At 45.8% G+C, this 17,704-nt stretch overlaps 1 protein-coding gene across 5 annotated transcripts in view; it reads right to left on the bottom strand.

The window, feature by feature from the left end:
* LOC124594733 (phosphoinositide 3-kinase adapter protein 1) overlaps positions 1 to 17,704 on the bottom strand; it is a 477,024-nt gene that overhangs the window by 123,752 nt on the left and 335,568 nt on the right. For 2 of the 5 annotated variants that reach the window (XM_047133102.1, XM_047133103.1), the window contains exon 1: positions 5,120 to 5,245. The exons of the other annotated variants lie outside the window; for them this stretch is intronic. In XM_047133102.1, the coding sequence (XP_046989058.1) occupies positions 5,120 to 5,156 (37 nt within the window). In that variant the 5' untranslated portion in view covers positions 5,157 to 5,245. Of the gene's footprint in view, positions 1 to 5,119; positions 5,246 to 17,704 lie in introns of those variants that run through there. 5 annotated transcript variants of the gene reach the window in all.

The following is a 17,704-nucleotide window of genomic DNA, read 5'->3' as shown; positions in this document are numbered from 1 at the left end:
GATTATGGATTAATTAGTACTATACGAGTATAAGCTGTGTTGACTTCACTAAGCACAACAGGCTGAGATTTCGCTGCTTTGTTCTGCCCGAATGTTAACTTACAGTACAAAAGCTATGTTACGCGATTCGAATAAAATTTCAACATCAAGAATTTCTGTCCATTATTGTTGTTATTATTATTATTGTTATTTACACTTTGTCCAAAATGGGACTGTAGTATTTAGTACACTACTTTGGTACCTTTCGACTACTTCCTCTGATCGACAGTTCACGACCGACCGACCAACCACTCTAAATCAAACCGACATAAAACTAATTGTTGAGCCCAGAGATGCTTAGCTGCGAATTGTCGCTCCTCACAGACGCCGTATTTGTTCTCGTATCGATCGAGATGCAGCGACAGTGACGTTACAATGAGGAATCTGAGTTAGTGTAGAAAGAGGGAGAGGGTGTGGAAATGGAAATGTCGCGTGGCTAGGGCTTCCCATCGGGTAGACCGTTCGCCTGGTGCAGGTCTTTCGATTTGACGCCACTTCGGCGACCTGCGCGTCGATCGGGATGAAATGATGATGATTAGGACAACACAACACCCAGTCCCTGAGCGGAGAAAATCTCCGACCCAGCCGGGAATCGAACCCGGGCCCTTAGGATTGACAGTCTGTCACGCTGACCACTCAGCTACCGGGGCGGACAGAGGGTGTGGAGAGGCGGCATTACAGCTACTCACATGACCACCTATTTGACATCCAGTGCTTTTTGTTTCTACACATGAAGAAGTTAACCTGTACTCATCCATATCTTCCTGGATCTTTGGTAATGTGATGAAAGCTGGGTGCCTTGCGTTATGGCATAGCCTCTGTCTTTTCTTCTCCCTTGGAATCCAGCAAAGAGCTTTTCAGTCCATCTACCGATCTACCGTCCATTTGGCTGGCGCCATCCTTCCGCCCGGCTACCAGTCATTTTCATCGCGGCAACAGCTTCTTCTTCCTCTTCCTCTTCCTCCTCCTCCTCTTCCTCCACCACCACTTTGACAGTTGTGATTTGTTGAGCGAGCAGAACAATCCGTTACTTTTCTGCTGAGGAGTAATCCCTAGTGGCATAGATCATACCATTTCCAGCCTTCTGCTACACAAGGAAACCAGTATGACGGCGGCAACTTCACTTCGGAGTTCAGAGTGTTCTCGTAATGACGTTCAGTAAATACAGAGCTGTTTCACAGCAAACACACGCCTCACTTGCATCAGTGCAGATAACAGTTTCAGATAAAAGAACAAAGAATGGGCTGTATCAGCTTTTTAAGCTAGCTAGCCTGCTTAAGAAACACAGAAGACAGCTACGCAGTGTGTTAAGTGGATGTTCACGCAAGAGCTGCTACTTAGTTGGATATTATGTCGTGACGTACATTGCACGGAAGCACTTGGATAATGGGAATAGTGCTGAGATCACCAATTGTTAGCTCAATGAGCTTCCAAGGAGCGGCAACACTCTAAAAATTCATATCAGCTAATTAAACCTGTTCCTCGTATGTCTGTGAGTGAAATCTTATGTGACTTAACTGCTAAGGTCATCAGTCCCTAAGCTTACACACTACTTAACCTAAATGATCCTAAGGACAAACACGCACACACATGCCCGAGGGAGGACTCGAACCTCCGCCGGGACCAGCCGCACAGTTCATGACTGCAGCCCCTTTGACCGCTCGGTTAATCCCGCGCGGCTCTAATGTCTGTACACCCTCTCCAAATTTACCGGAGATTCTGCGAAATGCCGTTGAGCTTCCCAAGCCAATGCAAGAGAAATCCTGACATCCACTTCTCGGTAGTGGAGGAAGCGGTTGACGGATGCAAGAAACGAGAGTGGCCGGAGATAAGGGGACGCTCCTTTACCAAGGCAACTGCCCCCTAGAAGGGCTCAAGAGAGGATACTTCCTTGTCCTCGAAATGGGGAAACTGTTCCTAAGGCGGATGACCTAGCACTGTCGAAGGTACGAGATGGGGAAGACCAGAGGGAAACTGCTCCACAACAGATCCGGTGGGTACACCTTGCTTTGCAGCAATGGAGAAGAACTTCTGATATACAATCTTTGGACTGTGATTTAAGAACAAGAATGCTTGTAAAATAGATAAATCCATCCCCAAACCGAATTTTGGTTTGAACACTACTAGACTTTACTGGGCATGATCCTATTGACGGTAATGTGGACCGTAGCCAACTTGTGGCGGTGGCTATCCCCTGTCTTCGAGGTCCCCGTGACTTTGACAAGACAACGAATGACCGCATGTTGCCTGTGTTGTCCCCACCTACCTCCCTAAGGCGGTGTTCGACTGTTGCCCGGGTCACCCGTTCTCGAGAGACCTTCACCTAACTCCACCCACTAAGCTGTGGCATAGAGTTGACGCAGCATGAAGTAACGTACTCCTATAAATGTTATCCACTCTCAGTTCAACTCCATGCCTTGCCAGGTTACAGCCATTGTTGATGACTGTAGTGGCAGCTCTGTGTACTAAAATTCGCATATGTACCTCAAGACACCCTTAAATTAAAATACGGATTATTCCTGTTTTTCTGTATACGATACAAAAATAAGCTACTTAACCTGTTTTAATGCTTTTTTTTGTTAGTTTTCCTAAAAAATGTATACACAGGGTAATTCCGTGATGATGCTGCAGACTTTCGGGGATGGTGAAGAAAGGTAAATGTATCACTTTAAGGGACCCTGGTCCAGAAACGACCGAGTCTAAAATTGTAAGCGAAAATCGTTCCGATACCTGTCACAATGGAATAAGTGTACTGGCGCTGTTGTTGCTGAGATTGTGGGGTAGGTAGCTCCCAGATACGGTGGTATGGACCATAACAAGGAAAAAAGTGCAGTAAACATGGGATCTACTATTCATACCTTTAAGAACTATGAGCACTTTTTCATCTTCGCTACTGTGAAATGTCGCTTCTACTGAAAAAGTGCCTGTACCTCTTCAGATATGCATTTTAGAACCCACGTTTGCAAGACTTTTTCCTTGTTTTGGTTCTTGTACCATCTCTGAAAGTGGTCTACCGTACAACCTTGCCGGCCGCTGTGGCCGAGCGGTTCTACGCGCTTCAGTCTCGAGCCGCGGGACCGCTACGGTCGCAGGTTCGAATACCGCCTCGGGCATGGATGTATGTTTTGTCCTTAGGTTAGTTAGGTTTAAGTAGTTCTAAGTTCTAGGGGACTGATGACCTCAGCAGTTAAGTCCCATAGTGCTCAGAGCCATTTGAACCTACAACCTTAGTAAAGTTTGTAATTCTTTCTTTCACTTGTGCCTTTTGCTGCAGTTAGGCAGGGTCAGTATGGTTAATCGGATTTGGTAAAGTTAGTGGAAGGGGTGGCCAGATACCCTTCCTGCTGCCACCCTGTACCCCCCGGGACGGAATTAGTGTACCCCAACTGTCTGCGAGTAGTGTAATCCATGGAATAGTACGAAAGTGTTCGAATGTCTGCGAGCCGTGTAACTGAGGCGGGATGTGGGGACCAGCCCGGTGTTCACCCAGGAGGATGTGGAAAACCGCCTAAAAACTACATTCAGGCTGGCCAGCACGCCGGCCGTCGTCGTTAATCCGACAGGCGGATTCGATCCGGGGCCGGCGCGCCTACCCGAGTCCAGGCAGCGGCACGTTAGCGCTCTCGGCTAACCTGGTGGATCTTAGTAAAGTTTGTAATATCAGCCCGAAATAACCGTATCTCTGAAAGTTGAGTCCACACTTGACAGGGTGGGCGTGGCAAAAGGGTACCATGTAAACATAAACTAAAACGGGGTTTTGCCTCTCTCTTTATGTCTCAAAAAGGCATGTGCCCTGTTAAATACACATATAACTCGGAGTTTCTTCGTGTGCACGCGCAGTTAATCAGATGGCCATTGTCAAATGCAATGGATAAGCCAAATGGTGCTACAATTTCGTCATACACAAATGCTTCTCCCGCTACAAAATTTAAAATGTGCTACTGAAAGAAAAAGAGGTCTTCAAGTGTCATTGTAGCATACAGCTATCGAAATTTGATCCAGATAAACTGAACTGAATAGTGAAACTTCCTGGCAGATTAAAACTGTGTGCCGGGCCGAGACTCGAACTCGGGACCTTTGCCTTTCGCGGGCAAGTGTTCTGCCAACTGAGCTACAAGGTTCGCAGGAGAGCTTCTGTAAAGTTTGGAAGGTAGGAGGCGAGGTACTGGCAGAACTAAAGCTGTGGGGACGGGGCGTGAGTCGTGCTTGGGTAGCTCAGTTGGCAGAGCACTTGCCTGCGAAAGGCAAAGGTCCCGAGTTCGAGTCTCGGCCCGGCACACAGTTTTAATCTGCCAGGAAGTTTCATATCAGCGCACACTCCGCTGCAGAGTGAAAAATCTCATTCTGAACTGATTAGTGCTTGGCTATATTCAGTTCCTAACGACTCGATGAAAACGGAACGTTATAAAAAATGTTCAAATGTGTGTGAAATCTTATGGGACTTAACTGCTAAGGTCATCAGTCCCTAAGCTTACACACTAATTAACCTAAATTATCCTAGGGACGAACACACACACCCGTGCCCGAGGGAGGACTCGAACCTCCGCCGGGACCAGCCGCACAGTCTATGACTGCTGCGCCTTTGACCGCTCGGCTAATCCCGCGCGGCCAGAACGTTATATATGATATAATACAGAGCTACTACTGAGTTTCACCACGCAACACTTTCTAGGTACACGTGTAGACGTGTGCTAAGTCGGATCCAAAGGTATTTTACAAGTCCCTTATTCATGGGGGAAAATGTACCAATAAAGCGAAAAATCAAACTCATAACAGTTTCCCTAATGACGTTGGTCAATCATAACTGGCTGAACACAGACATATATGGGGAAAACAAATTACTGCTTGCACATAAGTTAACGACATACGCCAAGCAGGTTCTAAAGAAGGAAACCTGTGCGCGTCGGCGTTCTCTCGTTTGCACGGCCAACACGACGCGACGCAACGCTCCCCCCGAGAGCAGCTTTCTCCGGTTTTTTTCTCGTCTCGTACCGGTCCATCTGACGGCCACTTTCACTCTGGCCGAGACCTCTGCGCGCCTGCTAAGGCCGTGGAACTTCCGAAGAGGCCCGCGACTCACCTTGCTCGGCAGCGGCGTGTTGCTGCGGCGACCGCATCGCGCGCCTGCGCACCAACTTGCAGAGCCGGTGCGCGCCTGCGCAGTACCGACGGCGCACTGGCGCTCTCTCCGAAGCGCTCGCTACAACGTACGTCCGACCGCGGCGCACTCCCCAAGCAGACTACACTGGTCAGAGCAAACGGCGCGGCGCCGCGTCGCGTGGCGTGGCGGGCAGCGCTCTCTGTCATAATATCTTTGGCACTGGCTGGCGCGCGAGACAGGAAGTCCGCGCGCGCCTTCGGGTCGGCCAGCTTCCTGCTATTGTAGCGGCCACTAGTGCCCCGCTGTGCGCTCCTTCTCGCCAACTTTTTGCACCGTAACAATTCTGGAACCTGAGGAAGTGCATCGTCCACGCTCGAAACACGTAATGAGGCACTACAGGAAGCTTACCTGAGCAATTCCAACCCAGACTCGTTTGCGATTTCGTCGCCAAAGTTACAATGAACACTGCAAGGCAAAACCGTTATTGTTGTTGTTGTTGTTGTTGTGGTCTTCAGTCCTGAGACTGGTTTGATGCAGCTCTCCATGCTACTCTATCCTGTGCAAGTTTCTTCATCTCCCAGTACCTAGTGCGGCCTACATCCTTCTGAGTCTGGTTAGTGTATTCATCTCTTGGTCTCCCTCTACAATTTTTACCCTCTATGCTGCCCTCCAATACTCAATTGGTGATCCCTCGATGTCTCAGAACGTGTCCTACCAACCGATCCCTTCTTCTAGTCAAGTTGTGCCACAAGCTCCTCTTCTCCCCAATTCTATTCAATATCTCATCAATAGTTATGTGATCTACCCATCTAATCTTCAGCATTCTTCTGTAGCACTACATTTCGAAAGCTTCTATTCTCTTCTTGTCTAAACTATTTATCGTCCATGTTTCACTTCCATACATGGCTACACTCCATACAAATACTTTCAGAAACGCCTTCCTGACACTTAAATCCATACTCGATGTTAACCAATTTCTCTTCTTCATAAACGCTTTCCTTGCCATTACCAGTCTACATTTTATATCCTCTCTACTTTGACCATGATCAGTTACTGTGCTCCCCAAATAGCAAAACTTCTTTACTACTTTAAGTGTCTCATTTCCTAATCTAATTCCCTCAGCATCACCCGACTTAATTCGACTACATTCCAAAACCTTACCCAGGATACTAGGAGGGGAGGGGGAGGGGAAACTCAGAGTAGTTTCGCAATGAATGGCGAAAAAGTTTTTAGATTCCACGACAGAAGTTTCTGGCTGCACTTGCTGCTAGAAAGTACCCATTAATGATCTGCCTTTCTTCAAATTGATGCTGAATCTACGCAAAAAACTTGTTTCTAGGTAAGGAGGGAGGGAGGAGTGTGATGGCACATGCCCTATCCTGCAACTCGCTGGGTACACCGGAAGTAAAGTCGAAAGTATCAGAGGTGTGTTCTATATAATGATAAAATTCAAAAGTTAGTACGTCATATGATATAGATAGATGCTGAAGAATCCGTTCGGCATACTATGTATACAGTAACACTGTCTTTTGGTACTTAAAAATCCTTCTTAATAACACATTGTATTGTCCAACTGCAACTGGGTTAGAAAACAGTGGACAACATCGCAGCCATGTGCTTCGTATCTTTTGCATTAAATCTACTCCACAAACTAGCTTAAGGTATGTATGGACCAGAGATGAATGACGTTCGACCCTCAGGTAAACAGTAGTGTGTTGCTTGTCGCACCTTCCACCTAGGAGTAGTTTCCCACCTTTCGTAACATTCTTTCTACAGTCATTAAAGTATAGAGCGTAGCAAATATTTAGACTCAAAACTGAACAGACCATAGGGGTACTAAAACTACTTTGGGACCAGACAACAATGGTCAGAAATCAAATTTTCTAGTGGGACGAGGTCTTCAATGAGTAATACAAGTGAGGGATCTGTATGTAAACTGCTTATGTGTCATAGTGGACAATTACCTGCCGCATCAACGTTGCCCGCGCGGGATTAGCCGAGCGGTCTCGGGCGCTGCAGTCATGGACTGTGCGGCTGATCCCGGCGGAGGTTCGAGTCCTCCCTCGGGCATCGGTGTGTTTGTTTGTCCTTAGGATTTAGGTTAAGTAGTGTGTAAGTTTAGGGACTGATGACCTTAGCAGTAAGTCCCATAAGATTTCACACACATTTGAACATTTTCGCATCAACGTTGATGGCGCTGCCTTGACAACAGTCCACAATCGTCTGTGCCTTGTCCATGGGGATGTTTACGAGCTTTACAGTTAATGTCGACGATGGAGCTCTATTCGTTTCAGAAACTTGAAGACACGCATTTAATGCAGCAGGATCCAATGTCCGCAGAGCTTGTATTTTTTCGGGAATCCTTCGCTCAGCACAAGGTGCCAAGTGACTGGAAAAAAGCGCAGGTGACTCCAATATACAAGAAGGGTAAAAGAACGGACTCGCAAAATTAGACACGAATATCCCTAACTTCTGTTTGCTCCAGAATGCGTGAACGTATTCTGTTTGGATATAATAAACATTCCTGAGGCAGAGAAGCTTATGTCCACGAATCACCATTCGCTAGTGCGAAACTCTGCTTGTCGTTTCCCCACATGATATACAGCGAACTATGGATGAAGAGCAACAGGCGGATGCCATATTTGTAGATTTCCGGAAAACATTTGACACAGTGCCCCACTGCAGGCCGTTAACGAAGGTACGAGCATATGGGATAAGTACACTGATATGTGAGTGGCCCGAAGGCTTCTTAAATAATAGAACCGACTATGTTGTCCTCGAAAGCGAGTGTTCATCAGAGACAAGGGTATCGTCAGGAGTGCCCCAGGAAAGTGTGATAGGGCCAATGTTGTTCTCCGTATACATAAATGAGATGGGCGACAGGGTTGGGCAGCAATCTGCAGTTGTTTGCTGATGATGCTGTGGTGTACAGTAAGGGGTCGAAGTTGAGTGACTGTGGGAAGATAGAAGACGACTTAGACAAAATTTCCAGTTGGTGTGGTGAATGGCAGCTAGCCCTAAATGTTTAAAAATGTGAGTTAATGCGGGTGAGTAGGAAGACCAAACCTACAATGTTCGGATGCAGTATTCTTAGTGTCCAGCTTGATACGGGTTCAAATGGTTCAAATGGCTCTGAGAACTATGGGACTCAACTGCTGTGGTCATAAGTCCCCTAGAACTTAGAACTACTTAAACCTAACTAACCTAAGGACATCACACACATCCATGCCCGAGGCAGGATTCGAACCTGCGACCGTAGCGGTCGTGCGGTTCCAGACTGTAGCGCCTTTAACCGCTCGGCCACTTCGGCCGGCGCTTGATACAGTGAAGTCATTTAAATCTCTGGGCGTAACGTTACAAGCCGATATGAAATGGGACAAGCATGTGAGAACTGTGACAGGGAAGGCGACTGGTCGACTTTGGTTTATTGGGAGAATTTTAGGAAAGAGTGGTTCACCTGTAAAGGAGTCCGCATGTAGGACTCTGGTGCGACCTATTCTTGAGTATTGCTCGAATGTCTGGGATCCGTACCAGGTCGGATTCAAGGAAGATATCGAAACAGTTGAGAGGCGGGCTGCTAGATTTGTTACGGAGATGCTTCGAACTCAAATGGGAATCCCTGGAGTGCAGGCGATGTTCTTCTCGAGAAACAATATTGAGAAAATTTAGAGAATCGGCATTTGAAGCTGACTGCAGAACGATTCTACTACCACCAACATACACATTCGGCGTAAGGACCAAGAAGATAAGATATGAAAAATTAAGGTTCATACGGAGTCATATAGGCAGTCGTTTTCCCGTCGCTCTATTTCCGAGTGGAACAGGAAAGGAAATGGCTAGTAGTGATACAAGGTACCCTCCGCCATGCACAGTACGGTGGCTTGTGGAGTATCTATGTAGATATAGGTAGAGATGAAGCGAAAACACTTTACACTCTGCGATCTTAAGTATCCGGATACTCCTATGTAATGCGGGACTGAGCACTTGACGCCGCGACAGGCGGACCAACCATTATAAATGGCGGCAGGGAACACTGCCAGTAGAGAAGCAGTACCAGCAGAGTGGATAGGTCAAGAGGGCTCAGCGACTTCGAACGTCAACTACTCACTGGACGTCAACTAAGTAACACATCCGTCAGAGACGTCCGAACCGTTGTGAAGCTCCCATAGTTGCCATTCGGTGGTGTGCTTGTGAAGTGGAACGTGACGGAAGAACCACAGCTAAAACCAGACCAGTAATCACGAACAGGGACCATCGAACGTTGCGAAGGATGAAGGTAAAAAAATCGCATGAAATCAGCGGAACCTGTGAGGTACGAAGTCCAGTTAGTAGGGAGTTAAAACTGGATGGTCGAGCAAGCTGCACATAAGCCACACATTTCTGTACTCAGTGGTACACGACGCTTCAGGTGGTGTAAACAGCCACACCAGTGGACAGTGGACGATTGAAAACGAATGATTTAGGGTGAGGAATTACGCTGTATCCTGTCGCAACCCAAATGAAGGATTTGGGCTTGTGGAATGCTATGAGAACATTACTTGGCATCATGTGCAGAGCCAACAGTGGTCCTCTTATTGGGCTTAATAGTTTGTGCACAGTAATACTCCTGGAATGGAACTGCCGTGACCCGAGTCCCGACCTGAACCCAGGGCAACACCTTTGGGATGAGTCAAAATGTCGACTTACCTTCTCTGGCATCAGGCCCTGGCGAAGAATGGACTGTTATTCCTCGACAGACATTGACGCACCTCACTGAAAGTGTATTCAGCAGAGCACAAGCCATCATGTAGTATAGGGTGGAGGCACGCCGTAGTAATTGTTACTAATACATGTGTCCCCCGCCCGGGTTCCCGGGTTCGATTCCCGGCGGGGTCAGGGATTTTCTCTGCCTCGTGATGACTGGGTGTTGTGTGATGTCCTTAGGTTAGTTAGGTTTAAGTAGTTCTAAGTTCTAGGGGACTGATGACCATAGATGTTAAGTCCCATAGTGCTCAGAGCCATTTGAACCATTTTGAACTAATACATGTCCGGATTCTTTTGATGAGGCAGTATTTTTAATCAGTACTAGTTGTTCAGCAGCGTTCTTGGCATGCAGACGAGTTTAGGTGTGCGTGTTTCGATATAATCGTGATGGAACGACACACATTTCGATACAATGTTCAGTTTAATTATTCGTGGCGTTGTTGAAGTGTACCGTAAGTTTCGGTGTGAAATGGTTCAAATGGCTCTGAGCACTATGGGACTCAACATCTGAGGTCATCAGTCTCCTAGACTCAGACCTAGACTTGACCTAAGGACATCACACACATCCATCCCCGAGGCAAGATTCGAACCTGCGACCGGCCGGCTTTCGGTGAGAAGTAATTCGCTATGTGTTGTGGCATGCGGTACTTTTCTAAATCGAAGTGTATCTCGAACTGGTTTTTGGAGAAGGAACGATACCAATAACAAACAATTCATTTTGTGGCCCGTTGTTATTTGTTGTCAATTAAATCCTTCATTGTCGAATCGTAAGATGCTTCTGAAGCAACACGCGTGATTAGCCGATTGTAGAATCTGATTCGGACAGGGAAGGGTAATCTACTGCAGTCGATAATATATTAGTGGCAGTGTTAACACGGTCCACATTAGCAACCCACAGACATATTGTAATTAATAAATAATTAACTTAGAGATCTAAAAGATAAGAAATTAACGTCAAATTAGAGGTAGACTTTTTATTTGTACTATAAGGTGTGAGTAGTTGTTGTTGCTGCTGCTGTTGTTGTTATCTTCAGTCCGAATGCTATCTGATGCAGTGTTCCATCCCATGCAAGTCTTTCGGTCCTGCACGGATACCGCAGTCCACATCCACATCAACATCAACATGATTACTGTAATCAACCTTTGATCCACCTGTACGATATTTACCTGCCTCGCTCTGCTCCAGAATAATAAATTAACTGTTCCTGAATACCTCAGGATCTGTCCTGCAAATGTGTCCCGTCTTTTAGTCAAGTTGCGTCAAAAGGTATTTTCTCATAATTCGATGCAGTATCTCCTCATTACTAATTCTAAGTCAACAACTAACCTTCAGCGTTCTTACGAAACAACATATTTCATTTCAAAAGCATCTATTCTCCTTTTATCTCAACTGTTTTGCTTACCACGTTTCACTTGTAAATGAGGCTACGCTGCAGAACAGTACTTTCAGGCAAAGCTTTCTACTGCTTATATTTCTGTTGGATCTAAATAAAATTATATAGAAAAAACTTTTATTGCTATTTCTCCAGTCCGCATTTTATGTGCTGTTTTCTTCAGTCATCACCAGTTATACTGGTCCCAAATAGCAGCACTCGTCGACCACTTTTGGTGTCTATTTTCTCAGTCTACGCTACTGGCCATTAAAATTGCTACAACAAGAAGAAATGCAGATGATAAACGGGTATTCATTGGACAAATATATTATACTAGAACTGACAAGTGATCACATTTTCACGCAATTTCGGTGCATAGATCCTGAGAAATCAGTACTCAGAACAACCACCTCTTGCCGTAATAACGGCCTTCATACGCCTGGACATTGAGTGAAACAGAGCTTGGATGGCGTGTACAGGTACAGCAGCCCATGCAGCTTCAACACGATACCACAGTTCATCAAGAGTAGTGACTGGCGTATTGTGACGAGCCAGTTGCTCGGACACCATTGCCCAGCCGTTTTCAATTGGTGAGAGATCTGGAGAATGTGCTGGCCAGGGCAGCAGTCGAACATTTTCTGTATCTAGAAAGGCCCGTACAGGACCTGCAACATGCGGTCGTGCATTATCCTGCTGAAATGTAGGGTTTCGCAGTGATCGAATGAAGGGTAGAGCCACGGTTCGTAACACATCTGAAATGTAACGTCCACTGTTCAAAGTGCCGTCAATACTAACAAGAGGTGACCGAGACGTGTAACCAATGACGCCCCATACCATGACGTCGGGTGATACGCCAGTATGGCGATGGCGAATACACGTTTCCAACGTGCGTTCACCGCGATGTCGCCAAACACGGATACGGCCATCACGATGCTGTAAACAGAACCTGCATTCATCCGCAAAAAATGACGTTTTGCCATTCGTGCACCCAGGTTCGTCGTTGAGGACAGCATCGCAGGCGCTCCTGTCTGTGATGCAGCGTCGAAGGGTAACCGCAGCCATTGTCTCCGAGCTGATAGTCCATGCTGCTGCAAACGTCGTCGAACTGTTCGTGCAGATGGTTGTTGTCTTGCCAATGTCCACATCTGTTGACTCACGGATCGAGACGTGGCTGCACGATCCGTTGCAGCCATGCGGATAAGATGCCTGTCATCTCGACTGCTAGTGATGCGAGGCCGTTGGGATCCAGAACGGCGTTTCGTATTACCCTCCTGAACCCACCGATTCCATATTTTGCTAACATTCATTGGAACTCGACCAACGCGAGCAGCATTGTCGCGATACGATAAACCGCAATCGCGATGGGCTAAAATCCGACCTTTATCAAAGTCGGAAACGTTATGGTACGCATTTCCCCTCCTTACACGAGGCATCAGAACAACGTTTCACCAGGCAACGCCGGTCAACTGCTGTTTGTGTATGAGAAATCGGCTGGAAACTTTCCTTATGTCAGCACATTGTAGGTGTCGCCACCGGCGCCAACCTTGTGTGAATGCTCTGGAAAGCTAATCATTTGCATATCACAGCATCTTCTTCCTGTCGGTTAAATTTCGCGTCTGTAGCACACTATCTTCGTGGTGTAGCAATTTTAATGGCCAGTAGTGTACATATCTGCAGCCCTCTGCTGCCAGAGGACTCTGAACTGTAGCGTGTAACATGGCGGTGTGTGACGTAAATATGTCACCGTGTGAGAAAAAGCGTGCTGTAACCGAGTTTCGAAACGGAGGAGGTCGTCCTCATATGTTGAACCTTCTCTTTCAACATAACAATGCCAGACCACACACGACGCCTGAGTTCACAGTCGTCGGTCATCCTCCGTACAGTCCCATCCGATTTTCATCTGTTAAAAACTTAAAGAACACCTTCGAGGACTTCGTTTTGATGTTCTTTGATGAAGCGGTGCAAGCGGGAGAAATATGTTGATCGCCAGTGTCACTATGTTGAGAAATAAAAAAGTACACATGAAGAATGTTCTTGTTGTTCTGTCTTCAGTCCTGAGACTGGTTTGATGCAGCTCTCCATGCTACTCTATCCTGTGCAAGCTTCCTCATCTCCCAGTACTTACTCCAACCTACAGCCTTCTAAATCTGCTTAGTGCATTCATCTCTTGGTCTCCCTCTACGATTTTTACCCTCCACGCTGCCCTCCAATGCTAAATTTGTGATCCCTTGATGCCTCAGGACATATCCTACTAACCGATCCCTTCTTCTTGCCAAGTTGTGCCACAAACTCCTCTTCTCCCCAATTCTATTCAATACCTCCTCATTAGTTACGTGATCTACCCATCTAATCTTCAGCATTCTTCTGTAGCACCACATTTCGAAAGCTTCTATTCTCTTCTTGTCCAAACTATTTATCGTCCATTTTTCACTTCCATACATGGCTACACTCCATACAAATACTTTCAGAAACGACTTCCCGACACTTAAATCTATACTCAAATGGTTCAAATGGCTCTGAGCACTATGCGACTTAACTTCTGAGGTCATCAGTCGCCTAGAACTTAGAACTAATTAAACCTAACTAACCTAAGGACATCACACACATCCATGCCCGAGGCAGGATTCGAACCTGCGACCGTAGCGGTCACGCGGTTCCAGACTGAAGCGCCTTTAACCGCACGGCCACACCGGCCGGCAAATCTATACTCGATGGTAACAAATTTCTCTTCTTCAGAAACGCTTTCCTTGCCATTGCCAGTCCACATTTTATATCTTCTCTACTTCGACCATCATCAGTTATTTTGCTCCCCAAATTGAAAAACTCTTTTGCTACTTTAAGTGTCTCATTTCCTAATCTAATCCCCTCAGCATCACCCGATTTAATTCGACTACATTCCATTATCCTCGTTTTGCTTTTGTTGATGTTCATCTTATATCCTCCTTTCAAGACACTGTCCATTCCGTTCAACAGCTTTTCCAAGTCCTTTGCTGTCTCTGACAGAATTACAATGTCATCGGCGAACCGCAAAGTTTTTATTTCTTCTCCATGGGTTTTAATACCTACTCCGAATTTTTCTTTTGTTTCCTTTACTGCTTGCTCAATATACAGATTGAATAACATCGGGCAGAGGCTACAACCCTGTCTTACTCCCTTCCCACCCACTGCTTCCCTTTCATGCCCCTCGGCTCTTATAACTGCCATCTGGTTTCTGCACAAGTTGTAAATAGCCTTTCGCTCCCTGTCTTTTACCCCTGCCACCTTCAGAATTTGAAAGAGAGTATTTCATTCAACATTGTCAAAAGCTTTCTCTAAGTCTACAAATGCTAGAAACGTAGGGTTGCCTATCCTTAATCTAGCTTCTAAGATAAGTCGTAAGGTAAGTATTGCCTCACGTATTCCAATATTTCTACGGAATCCAAACTGATGCTCGCCGAGGTCGGCTTGTACCAGTTTATCCATTCGTCTGTAAAGAATACATGAAGAATAAAGATGTAGAAAGTTAATAGCGTTTGTTATTACTTTAAAAACCTTTAAGGGTCTTAACATAAAAAATGCGGAGGCATTATCTTTTCAGCAGCCCTCGTACATTCCTTATCGTAAATTTCTCAGGTTTCGGATGTCCTATCATTCATATACCGTGAAGATTTGAGGCGTTCACTATAAACGATGTTGTATTATTAATCACTCCCTGGAACGACGTTTTTCAAACCGACATTTAAGGCCACAGGCGAAAGAAGCCGTGAACTCGGCATTCCGAAGAACCGACGCTACACCAACAAGACGGAAAGTGACAAAGGTTTAAGGAAAAGAAGTAATTTAATACGCGTCACCGTAGGAAACGAGACGGCAGTGCAGTCTGTTGGAAATGGAAATGATCGTATGGCATTGTTGCCCGGGAGGCCCCATTGGCAGATGAATGGAAACCAACAGTGATGTCTCGTATGTGGTGGAGCGTTAGGTAAGAGAGAAGGAAGTCGCATTTTTCGGGGAATCCTCAGCAGCAGTTCAGGAATCAGAGCACGTCTGCACGCGTCACTTTCGGTGCGAATATTGACGGCTGGCCATCTGCGGGAGTAATACGATCTCTCAGGTTTTGTTAGCGTCACTGATTAATGATGTGCTTCCGCGTATTCAGCATGTAAGTAGGCTGTTCAGGTTTTTATGTGAGTAGGGTGTTTAGGTTTTTATGTAAGTAGGCTGTTTTTATGTCGGTAACGTCACGTAGCGCTCTATGAAAATCACTGGCTGTGCTGTGTGCAGTCTGTGGCTGGTTGGCATTGTTGGAATATTCGCTATTGTAGCGTTGCGCAGTTGGAGGTGAGCCGCCAGCAGTGGTGGATGTGGTAAGAGAGATGGCAGAGTTTTGAGAGCGGACGATCTGGACGTGTGTCCATCAGTTAGAATCCTTTATTTAGCTGGCAGTATTGGCGCTCGCTGTATTGCAGTAATTCGAGTAACGAAGATTTTTGTGAGGTAAGTGATTCATGAAAGGTATAGGTTATTGTTAGTGAGGGCCATTCTTTTGTAGAGATTATTGAAAGTCAGATTGCGTTGCGCTAAAAACATTGTGTGTCAGTTTAGCGATGATCAGAATAAGTAAAGAGAGAAATGTCTGAGTATGTTCAGTTTTGCTCAGCTGTTTGAAAATCAAATAATGTAAGGGGTTTACCAGCACAGTAATTCATAAATTTTTCTAAGGGGAGGTTTCAAGCAGAGTGGTTGTTTACATTTCCTGCACAACATTTGGACGTCGTCCATGAATTTCTGGGCGCTCACTCTGACGCCATAAATTACCAGAGTTTCGTTGGATTTCGTGAAGCGTCTTAAATGAAGTAACATTCTGCTGCGGTAGTTCTTGAAGGCTTCGCGTATTCTCTCTTTGATACCCAGAGGCGTTTCATTGAGCGTCTCCCCGCCTATAACCCTTTGTATTTTTTTACACCTGTTATACGATAGTCGCTGTTTCCTTAGGAAGTTTCATTATAGCGACTGTATCAGCGCTGGCACAAAACTTCTCTGTTAATCGAAGTACATTGTTAGTTACTTAGGTTCCTGTTCCATAGACCATATTCACGATAAACGTTCTGATGTGGAACATGTCATCTGAAAAGACACAAAAGAGGCTAAAAATGTATTTAGATTGCTACACGTTAGCCACTTCCATGTTTTTTCTGTATAAATGACTATTTCCATTCATTAATTTCGTAGTGGTATTGAAGTTGTTTTTAAGGAGAAACATATCTAATCAACATCCGAAAACACTTATGCTATCTGCCAGACACTTTACTTACATTGGTAGTGTGTCAAAAAATTTGATAGCTGCGTATTGCACCCCTTTATGATTAGTTATGGGGTAATGCATATCATTTTTCCTTCTTGTGTTGTACTAGTGAATTGCTCTCTCTCAAACACTGACAGATTCTTGACAATAAATTTCAAAAGTGGATAAATGTGCTGTGAGGCAGTGGTTAATATTCCCAGCTGCTTAAAGAGAGCCCGCCAAGACGTAATGTGTGAACTCCACACACAATTCTAATTACTTTATTACATGTTTGTGCAACGAATACTTTTTGACTAAATGAGGATTTACCCCATAAGAAATCAGTGAACGGAACTAAGCAAAAAAGTTAACTTACTAATTTTCCAACCTGCAAATTTGACAGTATTATTCTTATGGGATAAATAGCCAAATGTAAACGTTTCAGGAGGTCTACGAAATGGTTTTTCCAATTGAAGTCTTCATCAAATAGACTCCTAGGAAGTTGGAAGTTTGTTGGTATACTAGCAGCAAAGGGGAGGTGTAATAACTGACAGTACAAAACAGGAGCTTTGTTTTCTCAATGCGATAAGTTCGAAGCTGCTGTCTTCGTCTTGGACGCATGTGCCTGTTTCTCCTTCACATGTCTGCCCAAATTATCCTTGGACCAGGTGAACTGGCGCAGTGGTCAAGACTCTGGACTCACATTCGGGAGGACGACGGTTCGAATCCCCATCCGACCATCCAGATTTACACTGGGTGGCCAAAAGTCATACAGAACACAGAGTCGGTAGTCAGCCTATGCGGTGCATACGTTTCTATACAGTCCTGGTAGAAATGAGTTCTTCGCGCCCGTCCGCCCACGCTCCCCTCCCCCCCTGTTCAACTAGGTGGCGATCGCTTGGGCCTGGGGCGCCAATCCTCGCGGTGTAGCCGTGAGGTCTCAGGCGCCTTGTCGCGGATCGCGCGCTCCATCCGTTGGAGGTTCGAGACCTCCCTCGGGCATGCGTGTGTGTTGTCCTTAGCGTAAGTAAGGTTAAGTTAGATTAATTAGGGAGTAAGCCTTGGGACCGATGACCTCATCAGTTTGGTCCCATAGTCCTTACCACAAATTTCCAAATTTTTGAGGCGGCGACGTGGCGGTTTGCTGTGTGTAGGAACAAAACATTCTCTTTGCCTGGGCCGCAT

This window comes from Schistocerca americana, chromosome 2, assembly GCF_021461395.2.
Source record: "Schistocerca americana isolate TAMUIC-IGC-003095 chromosome 2, iqSchAmer2.1, whole genome shotgun sequence".
Taxonomy (NCBI): Eukaryota; Metazoa; Arthropoda; class Insecta; order Orthoptera; family Acrididae; genus Schistocerca; species Schistocerca americana.
The sequence above is the reverse complement of the archived record's forward strand: the minus strand, read 5'-3'. Positions and strand labels throughout refer to the sequence as shown.